The sequence below is a fragment of the Salvelinus namaycush genome, chromosome 3, assembly GCF_016432855.1.
Source record: "Salvelinus namaycush isolate Seneca chromosome 3, SaNama_1.0, whole genome shotgun sequence".
NCBI lineage: Eukaryota > Metazoa > Chordata > Actinopteri > Salmoniformes > Salmonidae > Salvelinus > Salvelinus namaycush.
The window spans coordinates 12431821-12458785 of record NC_052309.1 but is presented as its reverse complement, the minus strand read 5'-3'; the positions used below and the strand labels follow the sequence as shown (position 1 = coordinate 12458785).

At 41.2% G+C, this 26965-nt stretch overlaps 1 protein-coding gene across 1 annotated transcript; it reads right to left on the bottom strand.

Moving 5' to 3' along the window:
• Nucleotides 1–8368: 8368 nt before the first annotated feature.
• Nucleotides 8369–21674, bottom strand: LOC120044796 (soluble lamin-associated protein of 75 kDa-like). Its single transcript, XM_038989468.1, has 12 exons — nt 21540–21674; nt 21356–21455; nt 21001–21086; nt 20074–20245; nt 19625–19804; nt 11050–11166; nt 10628–10731; nt 10309–10351; nt 10070–10181; nt 9830–9953; nt 9377–9532; nt 8369–9175 (listed from the first exon to the last, which is right to left on the bottom strand). Exons 1-12 carry the CDS (start codon nt 21672–21674, stop codon nt 8369–8371), a joined length of 2136 nt encoding a protein of 711 aa, XP_038845396.1.
• Between the last annotated feature and the right edge of the window lie 5291 nt (nt 21675–26965).

Sequence of the window (26965 nt, the reverse complement as noted above, 5' to 3'; positions counted from 1 at the left end):
TCTCATAGCTTCTACAGATTGTAAATTAAAAATAAACATTTTTGCTAAAATAATTATTATATTATTGATTGATTGACTATGGCTTTTCAAATCCCCCAGTATTGCTATCTGTAGCGTTAGTTCTAGGCAAATGTTGCAATTCTTCAGCCATTCCTGGACCTGTGACCAAAAACGAGCTACATATGGACAATACCAAAATAAATGATCTAATGACTCTGCCTCCTCACAACAGAATCTGCAGAGCTGGGAAGATTGTATACCCCATATATATAACATTCTATTAGTTGCAAGAATTTTGTACAGTAATTTAAATTGAAAAATTCGAAGTTTTGAATCCGGCGTTGTTTTGCGTATCAATTCATAAACCATGTGCCATGGAATGGGTACATCGAAAATCTCTTCCCAACTATTTTGCAATTTATATGGCACAGCTGTCAGTTTTTTGGTCCTTAAATGAAATTGGTATATGTTTTTATTTATCACACTTTTCTTTAACCATTTATGTTCTTTAATACAGGGCCGACATACAAGTTCCTTACTTTTTTCCCCTTCTACTTGCCTCTTCCATTTTTGTGGTAATGCTGCAATTAATTGGTTGTAATTTTGGGTAGAGCAGACATTTCCATATGTCTGTGTTAGCTGCATGTGTGACATAACTCCACCAGTCCTATTTATGATATCATTCACAAAAATTATACCTTTTTTAAACATTTCTTCGATAAATACAGTTTTTTTATCAATTACTATATTTGAATTTAACCACAATATTTGTTGTACTATTTGTTCCGTCCTTTCAGGTGGATTAAACTGAAATTGCAACCAACTTTCTAAGGCTTGTTTAAAAAATAAGGATATTTTGGAGATTATTTCCTTTTCAAACAACCGAAAGTGAGCAGGTGTAATCTGAATAAAGGGAAAAAGGCCCTTCTTGAACATAGGATGAGACATTCGTACCAATTTACTAGAGAACCAGTTTGGATTTAAGTATAACTTTTGTATGACTGATGCCTTTAGTGAGAGGTCTAATGCTTTAATATTTAATAATTTCTGCCCTCCGAATTCATATTCGTTATATAAATAGGCCCTTTTAATTTTATCTGGCTTGCCGTTCCAAATAAAATGGAATATTTTTTGTTCATATAATTTAAAAAGCAGGTCACTAGGTGTAGGCAAAACCATAAGCAAATAGGTAAACTGTGATATGACTAAAGAGTTAATCAGGGTGATTTTTCCACAAATAGACAAGTATTTTCCTTTCCATGGTAGCAAGATCTTATCTATTTTTGCTAACTTTCTATAAAAATTTATTGGAGTGAGATCATTTCTTTCTTTTGGGATTTTTATACCGAGTATGTCCACATCTCCGTCAGACCATTTAATTGGTAAACTACATGGCAGTATAAAATGTGTATTTTTTAGTGATCCAATACGTAATATGGTACATTTATCATAATTTGGTTTTAATCCAGAGAGGATAGCAAAGGTATCTAGATCCTCTATGAGGCCGTGGAGAGACTCTAGTTGTGGTTTTAAAAGAAAACATGAATCATCAGCGTACAATGACACCTTAGTTTTTAAGCCACGGATTTCTAATCCATTAATATTAATGTTTGATCTAATTTTAACAGCTAACATTTCGATGGCAATAATAAATAGATATGCCGATAGTGGACAACCTTGTTTTACTCCTCTAGATAGTTTAAAACTTTCTGAGATGTAGCCATTATTTACTATTTTACACCTAGGGTTACTATACATAATTTTAACCCATTTTATAAGAGATTCCCCAAAATTGAAATATTCTAGGCATTTATATATAAACTCCAGTCGTACTTTATCAAAAGCCTTTTCAAAATCAGCTATGAAAACCAGACCTGGTGTCCCCGATATTTCATAGTGTTCTATTGTTTCCAGTACTTGCCTTATATTATCTCCAATGTATCGTCCATGTAAAAAACCTGTCTGATTAGGATGAATAATATCTGACAAAACTTTTTTTATTCTATGCGCCAAGCATTTTGCTAGGATTTTTGCATCACAACACTGAAGTGTAAGAGGTCTCCAATTTTTTAATTGGACTGGATCTTTATATATACCACTTGGGTCCTGTTTCAGTAATAACGATATCAGACCTTCTTGTTGCGTGTCTGATAATCTACCATTTATATAGGAGTGGTTAAAACAAGCTAATAATGGTCCTTTGAGTATATCAAAAAAAGTTTTGTATACTTCCACTGGTATGCCATCCAGCCCTGGAGTTTTCCCATCCTTAAAGGCCCCAATTGCATCAAGCAGTTCCTCCTCTGTAATTTGGCCTTCACATGAGTCTTTCTGTACAGATGTTAATTTTACATTATTAATAGGAAAAAAATCCATACAATTAGTTTCAGTTAGTGGAGATGGAGGAGCCTGAAACGAAAACATATTCTTAAAGTACTTTACTTCCTCTTTCAAAATATCATTTGGTGAATCATGCGTGACTCCATCATTTGTAACAAGTTTTAATACATTTTTTTTGGTAGCATTTCTATATTGAAGATTGAAAAGGAATTTGGTGCATTTTTCCCCATATTCCATCCAGTTCGCTTTATTTTTATAATATATTACACTGGATCTTTCTTGAATAAGTTCCTCCATTTCTTTTTGTTTTTCCTCTAACTTATTCTGTGCCTCTATGGTACCGTTTTTATTGCTATCTAACTGTACTGTTAGTCCTTCAATTTCCTTTGTTAATATGGACTCTTTTGATCTAAATTCCCTTTGTTTTATAGATGAGTACTGAATTGCATGGCCTCTAAAGGCACACTTAAAAGTGTCCCATACAATAAGGGGATCTGCTGTACCTATGTTATGTCTGAAAAAGTCAGTTATAAAATCTTCTGTCCTAGTTCTAAACAATTTATCATCTAGTAGACTTTGATTAAATTTCCAATATCCTCGCCCACGTGGAAATTCTGTAAGATAAATATATATGCCAATTATGTGATGATCCGACCGCATTCTGTCCCCTATCAACACTTTTTTAACTTTTGGTGCCAGAGAGAATGGTATAAGAAAGTAGTCAAGACGACTAGCTTGATTCAGCCTCCGCCATGTATATCTCACTAAATCAGGGTATTTAAGTCTCCATATATCCACTAATTCCAATATATCCATGACATTCATGATTTCCTTAAGTGCCTGAGGGTGATAGTTTGTAGTGTGATTTCCTTTCCGGTCTATAGAGGTATTTAAGACCGTATTAAAATCTCCCACTATAATAATAGAGTCTAGTGTTGCTTGTAGAGTTGATAAATTCTTATATATATTTTCAAAGAAGCTTGGATCATCATTATTCGGACCGTATAGGTTAACAAGCCATATTTGTTTATTGTCCAATAACATATTTAAAATAATCCATCTACCTTGAGGATCTGTTTGGACAATTTGCACATTTGGATCAAAATTATTGTTAATTAAAACCATCACCCCTTTTGAATTTCTTTGCCCATGGGAGAAATATATTTTGCCCCCCCAGTTCTTTTTCCACAAAACTTCATCTAAAACTGTTGAATGGGTTTCCTGTAAACAATAGATATTATAATCCTTCTCTTTTAGCCAGGTAAATACTGATCGTCTTTTCTTATTATCTGCTAAGCCATTACAATTGTAACTGGCTATACTTATTTCACCACTTACCATAATGAGACACACCTTTCATTCTTTTAATCAGAATATATTTTTGTAAACGTACTATTAAAAAGTAACATAATGATTGAGTGTCTATATAGTTGTACCATGATATTTGCATTTCTACTAAGTAAACCTCCAATTGGTCCCTACTATTCCACCCGCTAAAAGGCCTCATCTCGAGATGGCTTGTCATCCCAATGCCCGGCAGACCACCCTCGACCCCCTGTATCCCATAGCCCTGAACCGACTGGGATCCATTCTTTGAAAAGAGCATACAGTGCCATTTACCGAATTGAAGAAGATCAATTGCCATATGCATTTCCATTGCCCTCACCTCGATTTGTATTATATATATCTGTGGATCATCCTCTATTGTCCCTAACATCTTTTACTTCTTCCTTCGCAACAGTTGTGGGATACACACATACACCCACACACACTCAGCCCTTACCCCCACACAACCATAAGCTCACTTTCTCAACAATTGCACCATCCCAGAGCCCAACTCAAGATGGGTCATGATTTACAAATGCACTTGCAGTTGCAGCTGCATGAGAAGGCCTGCAAGACCGCACAAAAAATTAGCAAAAATTGAGAGATTTATTTACCATTGTCATATCCTAGATAATGGAGGTCAAATGTACACCTTATTCCTGAAACACCCACAATACGGCCACCCGTCATGACCATGTCCCCACGCATCTCCATGCAGTCCGACTTTGATTTTGTGCCGCCAGGGCCACAATAATATACCCCCTCTCTGAATGTCCGAGTGTGACCCCCTCCCCATGGGTTACTGCAGCTAGTGTTGCCAGCACTGCCACTGCCTGGGTGGGGGCACCCCACCGGAATCCCCACCGGCTAGGTACAAGGTCGTCAAGGTTCTCATTAGCAGCTTTGAGAATTTCCTTGTATATTATGCTCTCCCTTTATGGGGCTTTGGCTTTGCAGGACCAACCCTGCCAAGCAGGCTCAGAATCTTGAGGGGGCAGTGCTGCTCTTGGTCTCTGACCTCATTTTAGCTGCATACAGACCGCTTACAGCGGGCACATAAAACAGTTAGGGACTTCTCCTTAGTATCTGGGTCATTCAGGTGGGTGTCTAGGGTATAGTGCCATGGACCGTACCATTAAAATAGGATAATAAATAATTAGATATCATTTATAAAAAAATAAATAAAAAAATGTAGTTCTCCATGATAGGACAATAAATAAATAAGACGTATAATTCATTATAAAAGTATATCCATCATCTGAACAACATTGAAAGCCCTCTCATACCCGGCTCACAGCAATACATTGGCTCTGGGATATGCAACCATTTCATTACTCACTCACTCAACTTTCCAAACATAACAAATAAAATAAAAAATAAACACAAACCATACCATCCACACATACTGTGCCTTCTGTTTACTTAGTTTTTATCTTCACTATGTTGAATTAGTGCTTGTGTGTTCAATTAGTTATATGTGAAGATTTATAGAAAAGCTATATTTTTTATTGTATTGTTACAATCAGTAACCGGGCTTGAATTGTGTTTATTTCCCTCGTCTATGAGAACTTTGTAATTTTTAAAATAACCATGGAGTAGTCTTTGTGTCTCTGAACAACTGGTTATCAATATATAGTTTATCAACGACGAGAGCTACTCGTTTCGCTTTTAATCTATTTTCTTTGAAAATTGGATACAGAACTTTGCGCCGTTCTGCAATTTCCTTCGGAAACTGATCATTCATGCCAATTTTGGTCCCAGCAAGTCTTTTACCCAGGCTTTTAACCATTATTTTATCTTTAAATGAAGCAAATTTGGCAACGATTGGGCGTTCGTACCTCTGCCCTCTCTGTCCGAAGCGGTGAACGCGTTCAAGTTGGATTTTGTCGATAACTTCGCGTGGAATCTGAAGCGCTGTAAGGAGGAACTCTCTAACTATAGATTCAGGAACTTCTCCTTTTTCTTGGATACCTGTAAGTACCAAATTCTCTCTCATGGATCTAGTTTGTATGTCCAGTAAGGTTTCCTTCAGAACGGTGTTCTCCTTTTTAATTCCATTCATTTCGGTTTCAATCTTATTGACTGTCCCTTTTAGCGCGTGTGTTTGCTTCTCCAATGTCGCAGCTTTTTCATCACTCATCTCTAGGCTTGCCTTCAACTCTTTTATATCCTTACTAACTAATTCAAGTATACCCAGTTTGTCATTTATTGATTTTAACAGATCGGTTTCGACCTTTACCATTCCCGGTGGTGAGAATATTAAATCATCAGTGTCTGTAGAAGAGTCACGTTTTCGTTTTGTAATCGGTTCCCCTGTCTTACTCTCCGTCATGTTTGGTTGTTGCCTGTTTTCGTAATATTTGTCGATAAATGTCTCTAGTTTTAGGATTTGTTTTGTGTTATTGTCCAGATTGAAGGTTATCACTCACCAGATTAAGTAGTGCTAATATTTTAGTCTAATTTAGCAGATATTTCGAATATTATGTTTTATCTTGAGGTGCTCTACATAAATCCCTTCAGTCCGCCATTACCCTTACGTTACCTTTACGTCATACGTCAGCAACCCTCCACTGTTGATTTATATTTAGAACACATTCAAACTGAAAACAACCAGAACTAACATGGCTGTGTAACATTCCGTACATCTGAGTTGAGACTAAGCCTTTATTCACATTTTGGGGGACCGGGGTCAGAGTATTAACAGGTGGATGATAGCAACATACGTAAAGGAATCAAGCCACAAGTGTAGTGGTGGTTGAAACTGGTTTTCCACAATCAACAAATGGGGTGCATACAGTGGCATCCTGTCCTCATCTCCTTCACTGATCTGGAAGTGGAAAATCCCCAGGTAGGTTTCTGTCATATTGCTTTAACTTCTCTCTAGTTGTTTTCAGATCAGTGCAGGTGAAGGAGAGCTAAGGAGACAAAACCCCTGTAGACTATGGAGATCCACCAGGTGTTTTACGATGTAGCTTCTTTGTAGTCTTTTACATGACCTGCCTGGACACAGCTATAGCTAACAAACAGCAGTCATACTAACAGAGAAATACTTTGCCTTTCAAAAAATATGGTATACATGCAATAGACTAACAATGGATAAATAGTGTCAGCTTTACTGATATTGGGTAGTAGACACCCAACTCATCCACCATCTGGGAAAGAGTGTCCTTCTGACATCAAGGAGGTTTACATCATAGAAACATACCTTTTAGAAAGGGGAATCCCTATTAAAGTAAATGAGTAGTTCTATTTCTATGGATAACATCCAACAGTTGCATTGACACGATCTGCCAAATCTATAACAGGTGTCCTTCCATACAGAGGAAAGCACCTTTACTGTCAATGCAACTGTCTAGAACCATCTCAAACACTGGGGAATGCCATCCAATCCCTCAACACAGGTCATATTCATTACTACACACCGTAGCAAAACGTTTTGCAAAGAAAAACTCAATCAGTTTCAGGTAGTCCGTCCCTGTTTAAGGTTTTCTTCTTTCGTTTGGTGCTTAGTGAATACGACCCAGGTGTAGGGTCTATATATTAACCCATATCCATGGAACATAAATAGCCCACTGACAGATTCTGCTTCACATCTTTGGCTCAATGTACCCTTTACCAGTGAAGCGACACGGTCAATGACAGCATCAAATTAGTTGAGGAAATAGCTCAACTTGTGCAGCAAATTTTTGTTTCTAAATACTGAATGTTGTGCCATTATACAACAGTGTATATAACAAAAATATCGCTGGTATATAGTCACATTCACTTCAATTCTGCTATCATCTACTTACTGTAATATACATATTTTAGCCTTAAATCAATACACTTGCAATTAAACATGCTATTAGATATAAGATAAAGTCTAAATTATAATCTTGAATTATACTTGGGCAAGAACAATAATAACCAAATCTATTTTTCCTATTCAAATTAGTTACTGGGTATATTCACAAAATACTATATTTGTGTGTATACACGTTTATATATCAATGTGCATGTGTGCGTCTGTGCCGTGCAACTTACATATTATAATTGACGTTCATGCACAGCTTTTTCCTAAATAAAAAGTATTTCAGTGCATCTGAAGAGATAAGACAACACAGAGAAAACCCCAGGTATTTGTGGAACATTTCATTCCTTAATACAAGTGACTGGTCATAAAACAGGGGGTGTAGCAAAACCTGGTCTTCAAGAGCAACTGGGTCCGCTGGCTTTCATTGGAACAGAACTTCAATGACTCCTGCAACAACTCCAAACTAAGAGATGCATTTCAACCCAAACTATTTCAATACTGTAAATAGTATAAATGTAAAAACCACAGACTCAGTGTAGGACCAGGCTATAGGAAAAAATGTAACTGAGCTAGAGAATGAAAATCATCTTCAAACTACCACATCAGACCTGTGAAACACAATCTCAGTCAGTACTGAAAGAACAAGGCAATAAAAACAAGAATAAAATCCCATCTGAACATTAAAAAGACTTCACATTGACTTATTGCAACAGCGAGTATTGAGTATTCATGTACTTAAACCTTTCATAAAACGACCTAAAGTAAACATCTAAACAACATCGTACAGAGATAATAAATGTTACCTTTAGATGCCTTACAAACCCTAAAACCAGGTAGAAAACATCCCTTACTGCACACCTCTAAACATGTGTTTTGTGTGTGTTTTTATATATGCAACGGCTGCTTTGTTTAGATCTTGCTGCGTCGTTTCCCTTTGGCTTTCTTTGGAGCCTGGACCTGTCGGCTCTTCTTCCTCAATGCTCTCTGGTCAATCACTGGTGGGTGCTCTTCTTCCTCCACCTCTTCCTCAGCCAAGCTCTTCTCTACAGCCCCCTCTTCCTCCTCTGTCGTTCTCGCTTTCTCCTCCTCTTCCTCCATGACCTCCGGCTGCTCTGTGCCCTGCTCCTCGGGCTCCATGACCACTCTGCTCAGTCTCTTAGATTTATGTTTAGGCGCCGCCGCTTGGCCACTGCCTCTCCTCCAAAGGACCTTACCGTCGCCACCCTCGTCTGAGCTCTCACTCTCTCCCTCATCCTCTGTGGTTGTAACGTTCTCCATCTCTTCTACCTCTTTCTTTTTGTCCTCTTTGACCTCTTCTCTTGCCGCCTCCTCTCCTTCTTCCTCTGTGAGAGGCTGGTTCTCTCCTTCCTCCGGAGGCTGGTAGGACAGGTCTGCTACCCCCACCTGGACCACCGTTTCCTGGCTACTGCTGTCCACTGTGATGGCCGCCTCCATGGATTTCTCCTCTTCCTTCACCGCTTTCTCCGCCACCTCCTTTTCTCCCTCTAACGCTCCTTCCATGGGTGTAGCTGCGGCATCCTCTGGAGGTTCGCCCCCTGCCTCCTCAATCACCTCCCCAGAGAGGGAGGGCTCTGCAGGCGAAGGGGCCTTCTCTGTAGCAGAGTCTGGTTCTTCTAACAGGAGAGGAGCCTCCTTCACCACAGCTTCCGTCTCAGCTAATTCCTCTGGTGCCACAGGAGCTGCATCTACGGTGTCCTGCAGAGGACAAAGAGAGAAAAAAGTAGCGGCGAAAAACGTATTCCTCAATTCCCTTTCTAACACATACTGTAGAAACATGTCCACAGTACAAACAGGAACTTTACAACAATGAAAGGATCCTATTGTCTCATCTGTGAACCCATTTCTCCAATAATGGCCCCATCTCACACATTCCAACTGAGGCATTGAAACACATACTTTAGCCTCAATGGAGTCTTCCTCCTTCGTATCCTCCTCCTCTATTTCCACATCTTCCTCTGTCGTTCTGTTCTCCAGCACAGCATCAGGCTCCTGTGTGGCAACCTCTTCCTCCTCTCCCTGGTCATCAGTCAGTTCTCCTTTGACCTCAGCCTCCTGAGGATAGAAAAGCCACAACCAATGGTCAACGCCTCCTTTTCCTGATTAACCACACATTCTGTATGTAATGACACTCTACTAACGAGGAAGTGCACTACTTTTGACCAGGGCCCATAAGGAATAGGGTGCAATTCCTGGCCCAACAAGTGCGAAATACGCTATGATAGTGACTGGTTATTCGCTAACAACAACCATAGTAACATAAAACAACAAAGACAAGCAACCCAGAACAGCCAAATTAACTGTTGTTTCCTAATGATGTATTCATCCTAATCACGTCCGTCATCCTCTCACCTGAGCTTTGGCCTCCTCTATAGGGGACAGAGCAGCCTCTGCTTCTCCAGACTCTGTCTCATCCCCCCCGCTTCCTTCCTCCTCTCCCTCTACAGCTGTGGTGGTGGGCTCTGCCTCCTCCAATCTGAACACACAGTAAACCAGAGGTGTTATGATTTTCAGCCAATGGGAAGCTTTCATACATACATTTCATTAATACTTTGATGGATGTTTCTATTTCACTGAGACTCCTTGTCTAACCTGTTCATCTTCAGAGGCTGGCTCTCCTCCTCAGAGTCTTCCATCTCTTCTCTGCCACGCTTTTTATGTCCACTACTCCAGGTGTGTGTTGACACTGGTGTGCCCTCCAGGGCTAGACAGTAGCCATTTTCATTCCAATGTGTATTCACACAAAAGATAGCATTTTATGTACTCAGCAACACCAACATCTTTCTCATAGTTATTGATTTCAGGACTCAAGACTTCTCTGAGCTACTTACCTTCTATTAACTTGAGGGGCTTATTCAGCACCAAAACATCTTCCTAGAAAACAAGACCATATTAAATCCTCATTACTTGATTATATTGTCCCTACACAACGTAAATCGGACGTTTGAGGATATTATTAAACTATAAACAACAAATACATCCACATAGCTGTTCAGGAGGCGAGAGACTGAGGAAACCCAACAGAATGCAAAGGAGAGAGAAAAAAATGGAAAGAAAGACAAACAAGAACAAAGTTGGATAGATGAGAGAGAGAGAGAGAGAGAGAGAGACAGAGGGCAGATACAGAGAGAGAGAAAGACATAGACGTACGGTGATGTCCAGACAGTTGTCTGAGCCCTCTTCCATGTTGATGTCTGTGCTGTCCAAAGAGGCTGCTTGGTGATCTCCATTATCCGTCACCACGGGGAGCACCACTTTATGGGAATCAGCACAACAATCAGAAGGCAATTAGCTACCAGTCATGTGAGAGTCTGGCCACTGTGTCTGACATCACCAAGTCCCCACAGCACAGCTAATCGGGACTGCTATCATCCTGCTAAGGTCCTGATGGATCAGTTAGGTCGCAGAACGTTAGAAATGTAATGAATAGAGCTGCCGTCGCGATTCCCTATTCTTCATGACAGACAATCATATTGGTTCTACTTAACACATTTCTATCTGAAGGTACTGTAAACATCACATCCTCCTTGACAGGCCCTTGGGTGTTAGATCTCCTGCTACTGTGTCTGTACCTTTCAGTGTTTTGATCTTGTTGGCCACTCTCTCCCTCTGGTAGGGTCCTCCCACTCCCTCTACCACCCACAGCAGTTCCTGGTCAGCTGGGTACCGACACAGATACTGGCCACACACTGCAGGTCAGGGAGAGATGGTACACTTTGATTGACCGATTTATTTATTTAGGGGCTGCAAAGTTGTACAGTTATAGACTACAGTAGAGAGGAGCAGAGAGAGAGAGAGAGAGAGCGAGCGAACTACTACTAACCTTTACACACACACACACACACAGAGCAAGCACGAGAGACTATACAGTTCTTCAATAACTCACAATACCAAAACACAATAAAGACGGTGTCAATTCGACTACTCAAAACATCAATTGCATATTCCAAAAAGCAGCATCAAAAGTAATTTTGAGAAAACCAAAGAAATGCAACAGAAACAAAAAACTAAATGTTTCTGAAAAATGGTTTGATAACAAATGTAAAACAATTAGAAAACACCTGAGACAAATGTAAAACATAAGCAGAAAAACAACCCAGAGCTACGCTATGAATATTTACACTGAAACGCAATAAATTTAATTATACCAACAAGACACAAATTGAAAACACAATTGACCAAAATCAGTTCTGGGACGTGTGGAACATTTTAAGCACGACAAAGCCACAAGAATTAAACATACAAGATGAAGGAATTTGGAAAACTTATTTTGATAATCTATACAAAAACATCACACAAAAAGACTTAACAGAACCAATTAGAAATTCAAAAAAATTTAACATCCTTGAATCAGTCATTAAAAACAACCAAAATCCATTAGATTACCCAATAACCCAATAACCCAACAAGAACTAAATGAAAAGCTCAAATCTATAAAATCAAAGAAGGCTTGTGGTCTAGATAACAGCAGAAATGAAATGGAAGAACAGCACAACTGAGTTGCAAAATACTGTGCTTAAATTGTTCAACATGGTACTAACTTCTGGCTGCTTTCCTGATGTCTGGAACCAGGGGCTCATCTCCCCTATCCACAAAAGTGGAATCAAATCAGACCCCAATAATTACAGGGAAATTTGTGTAAACAGCAACTTGGGAAAGAATTTCTGTAGCATTTTGAACTCAAGAATTCAAATCTTCCGTTAAGAAAAAAAGTGTAATAAGTAAATGTCAAATTGGCTTTCTCCCCAACTACCGCACTACTGACCATATATACACCCCTTACACACAAAGAAATTAATAAACACGTCCACCAAAAGAAAAATATGGCAAAATCTTCGCTTGCTTTATTGACTTTAAAAAAGCATTTGATTCTATTTGGCACGAAGGGCTATTCTACAAAATTCTCCAAAGTGGGCTTTGTGGTAAGGTGTATGACTTAATAAAATGTATGTACACAGAAAACAAGTGTGCAATAAAAATCAAAAACCAAAGAACAGAATTATTTTCACAACGTCGAGGTGTGAGACAAGGATGGAGTTTGAGTCCAAATCTTTCCAAAATTTATATCAATGAATTAGCAGACATGTTGGACCATTCTCCAGCCCCAGGACTCACACTATTTGACACAGAGGTAAAATACCTGCTATATGCTGATGATTTGGTACTTCTATCACCAACCAAAGAAGGTCTTCAACAGAACCTTAACATTCTAGAGCAATATTGCCATAATTGGGCCCTGGCAGTAAATAAAAAACAAAATAAAAATCATGATTTTCCAGAAAAAACCCAGATGTCAGAAACAGAAATTTGCCCTGAACAACACAATAATTGAACACACTAAAAAGTACTCGTACCTTGGTCTGACCATATCTGCATCGGGAGACTTTAATATGGCAGTGAATGCACTCAAAAGAAAAAGCCCGCAGAGCATTGTACGCAATAAAAATGAAATAATTCAAAATCAACATCCCAATTAGAATTTGAACATCCAATTGAAGCCCTACATGCAGAATTCTGTCTGAAATTCTACAAGTCCAGAGAAATACACCAACTAACGCATGTAGGGCAGAATTGGGCCGCTTTCCAGTGGTAATGAAAATACAGAAAATATCATAATTTTGGCTACATCTAAATTCAAGTCCAAATTCAAGTCTGCAATTTAAAAGCACTTCAAACCCAAGAGCTGAGCCCAGAAACGAGCCCTCTCAGTCAGCTGGTGTTGGACCTAACCAACCAAGCTGACACCAGCACTGCTTCAAAAGAAAGAATTCCAGGAAACAAAATCATGAACCAATCAAAGGTCTCATATTTACAACATTGGAAAAATGAAAAAATCCCAAAGCAGACTAAATTGCTATCTGGCCCTAAACAGAGTAGAGATAATCAGCCAATTCATATTCTCTGTCAGAAATACGAAGCAGAGACAGACCCTTACCAAGTACAGGCTGAGTGACCCCTAATTGGCAATAGAAACCAGCAGAAATAAGACGACATGGCTACCCAAAGAAGAGCGTGTATGTGGTCACTGCACAACAGGGGAGACAGAAACAGAGATGCACTTTCTCCTTTACTGTGATAAATATTCCTCACCAAGAGATTCATTATTCACAGAAATTGCTACATTTATTCCAAATTGTACTTATTAAACCCAGAGGAAAAACTAAAAATACTCATGGGCGAAGGAGCAATGGCTCCTCTTGCAGCCAAATACAGTGGGGCAAAAAAAGTATTTAGTCAGCCACCAATTGTGCAAGTTCTCCCACTTAAAAAGATGAGGCCTGTAATTTATATCATAGGTACACTTCAACTATGACAGACAAAATGACAACAAAAAAAATACAGAAAATCACATTGTAGGATTTTTAATGAATTTATTTGCAAATTATGGTGGAAAATAAGTATTTGGTTAATAACAAAAGTTTCTCAATACTTTGTTATATACCCTTTGTTGGCAATGACAGAAGTCAAAGTTTTCTGTAAGTCTTCACAAGGTTTTCACACACTGTTGCTGGTATTTTGGCCCATTCCTCCATGCAGATCTCCTCTAAAGCAGTGATGTTTTGGGGCTGTTGCTGGGCAACACGGACTTTCAACTCCCTCCAAAGATTTTCTATGGGGTTGAGATCTGGAGACTGGCTAGGCCACTCCAGGACCTTGAAATGCTTCTTACGAAGCCACTCCTTCGTTGCCCGGGCGGTGTGTTTGGGATCATTGTCATGCTGAAAGACCCAGCCACGTTTCATCTTCAATGCCCTTGCTGATGGAAGGAGGTTTTCACTCAAAATCTCACGATACATGGCCCCATTCATTCTTTCCTTTACACGGATCAGTCGTCCTGGTCCCTTTGCAGAAAAACAGCCCCAAAGCATGATGTTTCCATCCCCATGCTTCACAGTAGGTATGGTGTTCTTTGGATGCAACTCAGCATTCTTTGTCCTCCAAACACAACGAGTTGAGTTTTTACCAAAAAGTTATATTTTGGTTTCATCTGACATTCTCCCAATCTTCTTCTGGATCATCCAAATGCTCTCTAGCAAACTTCAGACGGGCCTGGACATGTACTGTCTTAAGCAGGGGGACACGTCTGGCACTGCAGGATTTGAGTCCCTGGCGGCGTAGTGTGTTACTGATGGTAGGCTTTGTTACTTTGGTCCCAGCTGTCTGCAGGTCATTCACTAGGTCCCCCGTGTGGTTCTGGGATTTTTGCTCACCGTTCTTGTGATCAGTTTGACCCCACGGGGTGAGATCTTGCGTGGAGCCCCAGATCGAGGGAGATTATCAGTGGTCTTGTATGTCTTCCATTTCCTAATAATTGCTCCCACAGTTGATTTCTTCAAACCAAGCTGCTTACCTATTGCAGATTCAGTCTTCCCAGCCTGGTGCAGGTCTACAATTTTGTTTCTGGTGTCCTTTGACAGCTCTTTGGTCTTGGCCATAGTGGAGTTTGGAGTGTGACTGTTTGAGGTTGTGGACAGGTGTCTTTTATACTGATAACAAGTTCAAACAGGTGCCATTAATACAGGTAACGAGTGGAGGACAGAGGAGCCTCTTAAAGAAGGAGTTACAGGTCTGTGAGAGCCAGAAATCTTGCTTGTTTGTAGGTGACCAAATACTTATTTTCCACCATAATTTGCAAATAAATTCATTAAAAATCCTACAATGTGATTTTCTGGATTTTTTTTCTCATTTTGTCTGTCATAGTTGAAGTGTACCTATGATGAAAATTACAGGCCTCTCTCATCTTTTTAAGTGGGAGAACTTGCACAATTGGTGGCTGACTAAATACTTTTTTGCCCCACTGTACATACCTTGGCCTAAACATCAGCGGTACAGGTAACTTCCACAAAGCTGTGAACGATCTGAGAGACAAGGCAAGAAGGGCATTCTATGCCATCAATAGGCACATAACATTTGACATACCAATATGGATCGGTCTAAAAATACTGAATCAGTTATAGAACCCATTGCCCTTTATGGTTGTGAGGTCTGGGGTCCGCTCACCAACCAAGAATTCACAAAATGGGACAAACACCAAATTGAGACTCTGCATGCAGAATTCTGCAAAACTATCCTCTGTGTACAACGTAAAACAGAAAATAATGCAAGCAGAGCATAATTAGGCCGATACCCGCTAATGATCAAAATCCCGAAAAGAGCCATTCAGTTCTACAATCACCTAAAAGGAAGCAATTCCCAAACCTTCCATAACAAAGCCATCACCTACAGAGAGATGAACCTGGAGAAGAGTCCCTTAACCTCTCTGGGATATGTGGGACGGTAGTGTCCCACCTGGCCAACATCCAGTGAAAATGCAGAGCGCCAAATTCAAATAAATTACTATAAAAATTTAAATTTAATCATGAAATCACACATTCAATATACCAAATTAAAGCTACACTTGTTGTGAATCCAGCCAACATGTCAGATTTAAAAAATGCTTTACGGCGAAAGAAAACAATAATATTATCTGAGGATAGCACCCCAGCAAACAATCACAGACCATCATATTTCTACCCTCCCGGTGCGACACAAAACACAGAAATAAAGATATAATTCATGCCTTACCTTTCATGAGCTTCTTCTGTTGGCACTCCAATATGTCCCATAAACATCACAAATGGTCCTTTTGTTCGATTAATTCCGTCGATATATATCCAAAATGTCCATTTATTTGGCACGTTTGATCCAGAAAAACACCAGTTCCAACTCGCTCAACATGACTACAAAAGTTACCTGTAAGCTTTGTCCAAACATTTCAAACTACTTTTGTAATACAACTTTAGGTATTTTTTTACGTAAATAATCGATAAAATTGAAGACGGGATGATCTGTGTTCAATAGCGGAGGAAAACAATGTGTAGCATGCTTTCTGGTCACGCGCCTCTAACAAACAGTATGGATGGTTTGTCCTCGGGGTTTTGCCTGACAAATAAGTTCTGTTATAGTCACAGACATGATTCAAACAGTTTTAGAAACTTCAGAGTGTTTTCTATCCAATAATAATATGCATATACGACATCTGGGACTATTAGCATCTGGGACTGAGTAGGAGGCAGTTTACTCTGGGCACGCTTTTCATCCAAACATGAAAATGCTGCCCCCTATCCATAAGAAGCTAAGCAAGCTGGTCCTGGGGCTCTGTTCACAAACACAAACAGACCCCACAGAGCCCCAGGTCAGCAACACAATTAGACCCCACCAAATCATGAGAAAACAAAAAGATAATTACTTGACACATTGGAAAGAATTTACAAAAAAAAGAGCCAACTAGAATGCTATTTGGCCCTAAACAGAGAGTACACAGTGGCAGAATACCAGACCACCGTGACTGACCCAAACTTAAGGAAAGCTTTGCATATGTACAGACTCAGTGAGTGTAACAGTATAGCTTCCGTCCCTCATCTTGCCACTGGGCTCGACGACATCCAGTGATCCGGGTCAACAGGATGACAACGGACCCCCTGAGCAAACAAAAGAGACATCAGTATGTGCTGACCAAAAATATGAAGGAGAAAGCATTGAGTGGTGTACATGACCTTGCTGGCCACCAAGTGCAAGCTAAAACTCTTCATTTGGCAAGGCAGCGTTTCTTCTGGCCCAAGATGGAGCATGATGTGAAGGAGTATGTCAAGTGCTGTCGGAGACGCATCCTGGCTAAGTCTCCTGAGCCGTCTGCTCGAGCCCCCCTCGAAAGCATTAGAACCTCCGCGCCTATGGAGTTAGTACGTCTCGATTTTGAGTGCCGAGTACAACAAGCAACGCTCAGTGGATGTATTGGTTCTGACATATCACTTCACCAAGTTAGCTCACGCCTTTCCATGCTCAAATCAAACGGCAAAGCAAGTTGCCAGAAAGATATTGGACAACGTATTTTGTGTTTATGGATTTGCTGAGCGGATTCACACGGATCAAGGGGCCAATTTTGAGATTGAGCTAATCGCAGAACTTCTCACGCTCTCTGCTGTCACCAAGTCACACACAACTGCGTACCATCCCATGGGGAATGGGGGAACAGAAAGGTTCAATCAAACTCTGGGAAATATGCTTCGCTCAGTCCCTCTAAAAGCTAAAGAGAAATGGCCGCAGCAGATACAAACTCTAACCTTTGCCTACAATGCTACTGTACACGAGATCACTGGCTATGCTCCATTCCAGCTCATGTTTGGTTGCGTTCCGAGACTCCCTGCTGATGTAATGTTCAAGCAAGTTTTGAGGGATCCTGTGGTTGTTGACTATAGTAGCTATGTTAAAACACTGATGTCCATCTCCATGAAGCAGCGAGCATCGCTCTACAGCATACAGTTAACGAACAACAGAAACAGGCCAAACATTATGACAGAAATGTCAGAGGCACTCACCTGAAAAAAGGAGACAGGGTGCTTCTCACTAACAAAGGAGAAAAAGAAAAAACTTGCAGACAAGTGGGAAGCTAAGGTCATTGACAGAAACCTACATACATAAGCTGGTGGATGATAAAGGAAACACCAAGGTGGTACATTGGAACCTTCTTCTAGACATCAGCTTTCTGCCGGTAGAAACACCTAAGGATGATTCATGTGAATCTCAAATCAGATGGAGCTGTAGATCCAGAGTGTGAGGGTCAGTCAATGGACCTTTCAGACTTTGATGAAGAGGAAAGCTCTGGAGATATGACCAGTTCATGGATACTCAGTTGAGTAGATGACCCCGCAAGTCAGGAATCTTCTGAGAGACAGGAGACAGTCAGAGATGAGATGGAGCACGAACAGTCAGCGTACAGCTGCAGGGACAATTCAAACAAAAACCGTCAAGCTCAGGTATCTCTCGATAATGAGACTTCCATTAGCATTGCTGACTATGACAGTGTAGCTGTAGTCCCTGACACAGAACCTTCAGGTATTCCTGACTCAGTTGCCCCAGCTGATTTAGCAAGTGACCAAGACTTACAAAAACCAGGTTCACGTGATTCGCAAGATGTGGTCAAAACACACACTGGCAGGGTAGTGAAATCTGCAAGTCGTCTTATTGAGACAATGGCTCAGAGAACATTCACTATGGAGGGCTAGCCACCAAACTAGGAAAGAAGTCCCAGTCTCTTCTAACTCAGTTTTAAAAAGGTTTTTCTTTATTTCTTCTGTTGTTCTGGGGAATATTCATGGATATGTAAAGCCATCTAAGTGATGTGTAGAATGGTGTCAAGGGATAATGTGATGTGAGGACGAGTGTTGTATGATGTACTTGGCATCGTATTTGTCTATGACGTTCTCAGGACTGATCAACCTTAGATTCCTCTGAATCTGCCTGCAGATGGCTTGTATAGCAAAGACAAAATATGAGATCTTGGTGTTCACTTGTGCCAGTAGTGACTCAGTAGAGTTTGTTGTCCCTTGTGCTCCATATCTTGTTTGATATGCATTCAGGATGGGTGAATATAACAGTATAGCTTCCGTCCCTCTCCTTGCCCCTACCTGGGCTCGAACCAGGGACCCTCTGCACACAGACAACAGTCACCCTTGAAGCATCGTTACACATCACTCCACAAAAGCCACGGCCCTTGCAGAGCAAAATAAATAACTTTTTCAAGGTCTCAGAGCGAGTGACATCACCATTTGAAACCCTATTAGCGCGTACCCCGCTAACTAGCTAGCCATTTCAGACCAGTTACATGAGCATAGCCTTGCTATTGAGAAAGGCCGCCGTAGGTAGACCTGGCTCTCAAGAGAAGACAGGCTATGTGCACACTGCCCACAAAATGAGGTGGAAACTGATCCACAAAGAATTTGAAAACAAACCCGATTTTGATAAACTGCCATATCTACTGGGTGAAATACCACAGTGTGCCATCACAGCAGCAAGATGTGACCTGTTGCCACAAGAAAAGGGCAACCAGTGAAGAACAAACACCATTGTAAATACAACCCATATTTATGTTTGTTTATTTTCCATTTTGTACTTTAATCATTTACACATCGTTACAACACTATATACATACACAAATGACATCTGTAATGTCTTTATTCTTTTGGAACTTCTATGAGTGTAATGTTTACTGTTCATTTCACTTTTGTATATTATCTACTTCACTTGCTTTGGCAATGTTAACACGTTTCCCATGCCAATAAAACCCCTTGAATTGATTAGATAGAGATATAGACTACTACTACTAACCTTTATACATGGTTAGAGAGAGAGGGTACTTCAGGCCGAGCTGGTCATCTTTGAAAGAGTCCACAAAATCCTCCAACATCTGCAGACCATGACTGTTTCCACGATGACACTTCCTGACAAAGATGGAGTCCATGACAGGCAGCTGGTAGCGTTGGGTCACAAAGCTATTACACAAGCTGTCTGGAGAGAGAAGAAGAGATTTTCTGTTAGTTCAGGTCTTAAAAGTATGCTATAATTGATTGAGACATGATTGACTAATGCCATGTATAAAGTCTGCCATTATAGTCATCATCTTCAGGATGTTAAGGGTCACGGACAGCCTTGTGTAAGTTAAGGTACTGCCCAGTGCCAAATCTCCAGCTAACTTCACCTATCAAATAAGAGCAGTATGGATTGAAACCAAAGATGACCGCTCCCAGTGACAGTTTGACCAGACAAAGACCGCTCACCTTTGGGTTTGACAGAGTAGAACCCGACGGCGTGTCCATCCTTCCAGAGGAGCTTGGCGAAGTGGTTCTGTCCGTGGCACAGGAAGGGCACCTCAGGTTTGTCCATCTCACCCACGCGGTACACGATACGGTTCAGAATGTAGAGGACGATCCGCTCACCAAGACTCCTCACCTGGGACACACAGATACAGAGTGTCACTTAATGAAATGTTAAGATAACACACACACCTCTCCTCTGAAGTTTTTACATGAAACACACTGAACACACTTTCCTCTCTGATCAATTGACATGCACTCTGGTAGGACACACGTGAATCAGAAGTACCTTGGCTCAGTACATGGCATAAGTAGTCTTTCACCTCCCACGTAAATGTTGGAAGTGACTGTTTTTACAGCTCTGTAGCTCTGCCAAACAGAATAGAACTGACATTTAACTGTGGGTTTGGATCATGGCCCTGAACACTGCTCCTAGTTTTATACCACCATAACACACTTCCTACCAGTATGTATGTGTGTGTGTGTCTGTCTGTACATGTGCACGCTGTGTGTTTCTCTATTGTTCGATGCTAATCAGAACCATTTGCTGGGCAAACTGACAGAAACACACACATGCAACACATGCAGAGGTAGAGATTCTGTTCAAAACAATGTCATTGTGCATTTCATTGGGTTGATAAACATGCCAGGTTAGTGTGTGTGTGTGTGTGTGTGTGCTCTCAGTCATGTTGTTGTAGGATCCTGTGTGTCCTCCCTCGTATCCTGTCAGACTGAGCCTCTCCTCACACCAGACAGACAAACCCAATATCCTACCTCTACAGAGTCGGTTTGTGACAGTTTGTGTTTGTGTGTTTCAATGTGCTAGCTTTATGTTTCGCGATGTGTCAACTCAACAATCATCTCGTGTTGTATGTGTTGCAGTTTGTGAACCTTGAGGAGGCCAGTTCTGGAGGGGTCGGAGGTTCTGAGGATGTCCTCGACAGACCACCACTGACCCGCCAGAAACAAAGCTACCGCTGGAGAGAGAGAGAGAGAGAGAGAGAGAGACATTGAGAATTAGAGTTAGATGAGTATGACATCTAGTTAGAATCCAAATGTGTCTCTGTAAAATATAAACCCCAAGACATTATAACGAAACTTTTTGATCTGATGTGTGTAAGCTTGTAGCTTTAAATAAAATAGCTTACATCCATCTATGTGGTGGAAACGACCAGCTTACACTGTGACTGTATCAACGGACAGACAAGAGGCTAGAGACTAGTTCTGTGCTGAGGGAGGGATGTACCTGTGAGCTGGTCCTCTGGGGAGAACAGGGCCAGAATCTTATGCTTCAGGTCTCCTCCATAGATGGGAACAAAACCAACGTTACACAGACTGATACAGATCTGAGGGAGAGCCAGAGAGACATGGGGTTAGAGTCAACTAAACAAACCATGTATGTAGTACTGTAGGTGTGTTTGTGTGACTACCATTCTGTGGCTGGGCAGGGTAAAGCGCTCGGCCTTGTCGGGGCTGACGTATCGTAGCTGGGTCATGTAGCCCTCTGCCTCCTGCTCCTCCTCCTCATGTCTCACTGATCCCAACACGTCCACAGGGAACTCCATCCCTACAGGGCAGGGGTCACATGTCAGTGGTCAGGGTCACTCAACATGCCAAACAAAATACGCACGTCTATCACATGTCTATCACTAACACACTGGGAATGATTCCTTTACCCAAGCAAAACTTGTTACCTGTATTCTGTTTTCCTCTAGGCCCAATGCCTTGTCCTCATCATACCCAAAATAAACCCAATCAATCCAAATGGAGTCACACAATGTCCAAAGTAACTTAGTATACTAACTGACTCAGTCATCAGACAAGGACTGCACAATAAAAACCATGCTATTCTGATGTTACTATGAAATCAACACTTCAGTGACACTTCCAATGCTGCCCTCCCTGGAAGAAACAAAGTGACCTATAGAACACCTATGGGTGTCTTAAATTCACACTGTGCCAGAGTGTGCTCAGAGCTTGGTTAGATTGACCCGTTTGTAAATTCAGAGCAGCTCTTGGAGCGTTGGGTTTATCTGAGCATTCTGACCTCACAACGACAGTCAAGCACCCAAGCTAACTGGCTAAAAGTTGGCTAGCTTACTAGCTACTTCCAGACATAAATGAGAGAACACCTCACTCTGACCATTTTACTCTCCCTAGCAGAGCTAGACGGGAGGTTTTTATGTTATTTAGAGCATTGATGACTAACTGTGCTGCTGGCCGACGTTTTGGCGACGTTTACTGACAGCGGTCATATTCAAAGGGTATTGCACATTTGTAAATGAATCTATTCTGAGCTCTGGCACACTCAGATGAGAGTGCTCTGAAAATCAGAGTAGATAGCCAGAATGAATTTACAAACGCACCCTACATATAAAACCATCAACATGGACTACAATAGGACATGCCAATTCCATCCGTGGTCCTCCGTAGCTCAGTTGGTAGAGCACGGCACTTGTGGGTTCGATACCCGGGACCACCCATATGTAAAATGTATGCACGCATGATTGTAAGTAAGTCGCTTTGGATAAAAGTGTCTGCTAAATGTCATATGCAGTGTATTCGGAAACTATTCAGACCTTGATTTTATCCACATTTTTCTTCTAAAATGTATTACAATTGTTCCCCCCCCCCCCCCTCAATCTACACACAATACCCCGTAATGAAAAAGCAAAAACATGGTTTGTAGACATTTTTGCAAATGTATTAAAAATAAACTGAAATATCACATTTTATAAGTATTCAGAACCTTTACTCAGTACTTTATTGAAGCACCTTTGGCAGCGATTACAGCCTCCAGTCTTCTTGGGTATGAGGCTACAAGCTTGGCAAACCTGTATTTGGGGAGTTTCTCCCATTCTTCTCTGCAGATCCTCTCAAGCTCTGTCAGGTTGGATGGGGAGCGTTGCTGCACAGCTATTTTCAGGTCTCTCCAGAGATGTTAGATTGGGTTCAAGTCTGGGCTCTGGCTGGGCCACTCAAGGACATTCAGAAACTTTTTCCGAAGCCACTCCTGCATTGTCTTGGATGTGTGTTTAGGGTCGGTGTCCTGTTGGAAAGTGAACCTTCGCCCCAGTCTGAGGTCCTGAGCAGGTTTTCATTAAGGATCGCTCTGTACTTTGCTCCGTTCATTGCTCCGTTGATCAGAATGATTTGGTTGCAACCGGTTTGAGCTGGCACATGTCACTACTGCCTATTGCCTTGGGGGGCTCAGCGCTTCGCCTATATGATCCAAGTTCAGTGTAAACATGTAGATCTTGCACACGCACACAACCCAACACCCACATCAGAAACACCAAACAACCCCACACTCACTCTCTCTGAACAGCGCCCCACCCACAGAACTTTACCATGGCATCCCAGCCTGGAAATTCCAGACCTTTGCTGTATGTTCAGTTAGGCCGGGGTGTTATAATGGAACACAGGGCAGGTTAACAGGGTGGAGGGGTGTTAAAACCTGCCCTGTGTTCCATTATAACAGGGTGGAGGGGTGTTAAAACCTGCCCTGTGTTCCATTATAACAGGGTGGAGGGGTGTTAAAACCTGCCCTGTGTTCCATTATAACAGGGTGGAGGGGTGTTAAAACCTGCCCTGTGTTCCATTATAACAGGGTGGAGGGGTGTTAAAACCTGCCCTGTGTTCCATTATAACAGGGTGGAGGGGTGTTAAAACCTGCCCTGTGTTCCATTATAACAGGGTGGAGGGGTGTTAAAACCTGCCCTGTGTTCCATTATAACAGGGTGGAGGGGTGTTAAAACCTGCCCTGTGTTCCATTATAACAGGGTGGAGGGGTGTTAAAACCTGCCCTGTGTTCCATTATAACAGGGTGGAGGGGTGTTAAAACCTGCCCTGTGTTCCATTATAACAGGGTGGAGGGGTGTTAAAACCTGCCCTGTGTTCCATTATAACAGGGTGGAGGGGTGTTAAAACCTGCCCTGTGTTCCATTATAACAGGGTGGAGGGGTGTTAAAACCTGCCCTGTGTTCCATTATAACAGGGTGGAGGGGTGTTAAAACCTGCCCTGTGTTCCATTATAACAGGGTGGAGGGGTGTTAAAACCTGCCCTGTGTTCCTTTAGGTGTCCCCATGCTTCACATCTGAAACAGTTTGTGCATATATTATGACGCCACTGACATTTTTGTTAATTTTGATCTCCGGTGAGGATATTTGGAATTTTTCTTCAGCTGTTCATGCACACAATTTTTTTTAACCTGAAGTCTAATCCTCTTCATCGTTCATTGGTCAACAGTACTTCCATTAAGTAAGTGTTTGTCGTCATTCAACGATAGATTACTAATTTTTATGCAAATGTTTTCACTTGAGAAATACTGCACCAAACATCTTAGTTCGATGTAAAATTGCAAAAATGTCAAAACTCAAGAAATCTGTCATGAATTATCTTAGATTCATTTCAACTATTTTGAGGAAGTATATACAGGCTACAACATCTCAAGACGGACAAACCGTACCACTGTTTTTTTTCAAGCTAAGGTCTTTTAAGGGAGTATACGTTTGGTTCAGCTGACAGAGTTGGGCTAGGCGCCAGCCGAACCGAAACATGCAGAAGCCTTTAGGCCAGGGTGGCGGTGTGGTGTTTACACCTGCCCGGCTGACATTCTGTTGCTCCTGGTTTCTCCCATGTTACACACTACCGTCACACCAGCGAAATGGGACTTAGGCTGAGTTTATATCCCTCTTGTTAACTATAGTAGGTTCTTCTTTTCTCAATAGTTTGAGGAAAACCTACCGTTGTTCTTGTATGCAACTGGAGGCCAAAATGGGGAAGTCTGTGTGTAAGTGATTGTATGCAGTGTAGTATGTGAACTCATATGAGACTTTCATCTTCATATCAGCAGAGACCAAAATAACACCACACTAATGACACTAAAACAGCCAATCTAAATTGGCCATCAGGAACATCCAAATTGAAATAAAAGCTCTGAGTATGCCTATCCAATGCACAAACTGTACATACATTGCCTTCGGAAAGTATTCAGACCCCTTGACTTTGTGTTACATTACAGCCTTATTCTAAAATTGATTGAATAAACCAAACAAATCCTCTGCAATCCACACACAATACCCCCTAATAACAAAGCAAAACCAGGTTGAGAAATGTTACGCACATTCCTCCTGACAGAGCTGGTGTAACTGAGTCAGGTTTGTAGGCCTCCTTGCTTGCACACACTTTTTCAGTTCTGCCCACAATTTTTTTTACGGGATTCAGGTCAGGGCTTTGTGATAGCCACTCCAATACCTTGACTATTGTCCTTAAGCCATTTTTCCACAACTTTGGAAGTATGCTTGGGGTCATTATCAATTTGGAAGACCCATTTGCGACAAAGCTTTAACTTCCTGACTGATGAGCTGTTGCTTCAATATATCCACATAACTTTCCATCCTCATGATGCCATCTATTTTGTGAAGTGCACCAGTCCCTCCTGCAGCAAAGCACCCCCACAACATGATGCTGCCACCCCCGTGCTTCACGGTTGGGATGGTGTTCTTCGGCTTGCAAGCCTCCCCCCTTTTTCCTCCCAACATAATGATGGTCATAACAGCCAAACAGTTCTATTTTTGTTTGATCAGACCAGAGGACATTTCTCTAAAAAGTACGATATTTGTTCCTATGTGCAGTTGCAAAACGTAGTCTGGCTATTTTATGGCGGTTTTGGAGCAGTTGCTTCTTCCTTGCTGAGTGGCCTTTCAGGTTATGTCGATATAGGACTCGTTTTACTGTGGATATAGATACTTCTGTACCTGTTTCCTCCAGCATCTTCACAAGGTCCTTTGCTGTTGTTCTGGGATTGATTTGCACTTTTCGCACCAAAGTACGTTCATTTCTAGGAGACAGAACGCATCTCCTTCCTGAGCGGTATGACGGCTGTGTGGTCCTATGGTGTTTATAATTGCATACTATTGTTTGTACAGATGAATGTGGTACCTTCAGGCGTTTGGAAATAGGCCTTGAAATACATCCACAGGTACACCTCCAATTGACTCAAATTATGTGAATTAGCCTATCAGAAGCTTCTAAAGCCATGACATCATTTTTTGGCATTTCCCAAGCTGTTTAAAGGCACACTCAACTTAGTGTATGTAAACTTCTGACCCACATGAATTGTGATACAGTGAATTATAAGTGAAACAATCTGACTAAACAATTGTTGGAAAAATGACTTGTGTCATGCACAAAATAGATGTCCTAACCGACTTGCCAAAGCTATAGTTTGTTAACAAGAAATTTATGGAGTGGTTGAAAAACGAGTTTTAATGACTCCAACCAAAGTGTATGTAAACTTCCGACTTCAACTGTACATTACCTAATGCTGGTCTATAGGGGTAGTGCAGGAAACAGACACCCAATCGGGGCCTCAGAGCTGGCTCCTAGGTACGTTACAATGTGTGATATCACATAGCAGATGTAGGATTACCCACCATGCACAAACAGTAAATAGTGTGTGTGTGTGCACTCAGACAGGCAAATGTGGAGGTGCAAAAGCAAGGAGCAATTTAGCTTGTTTCAATATACACACACATACAGAGTTATAGAATAAAATATGCGAAACACAGCTTTTTTGCTTGCTGTAACATAATGGATTGCTTTCCATACATATTCTCACACACCCCTTCTCTGGGAGATAGATAACTGATAACCGTGTGTGTTTTCAATCACTCATGTCTGACGAAGCATAATATTCTTCATCCAAACCTTTACCCTCTACTCCCCTGCTGGTCTCCCCTCTACCCCACATACAGCCTCCTCTGGCTGGGTAGTGGTAGGGCCAGCTCAACCATATGGGTCTTCCCTCCCACCCATAGAAAGGATTGCACAGATATAAGCAACATACTAATG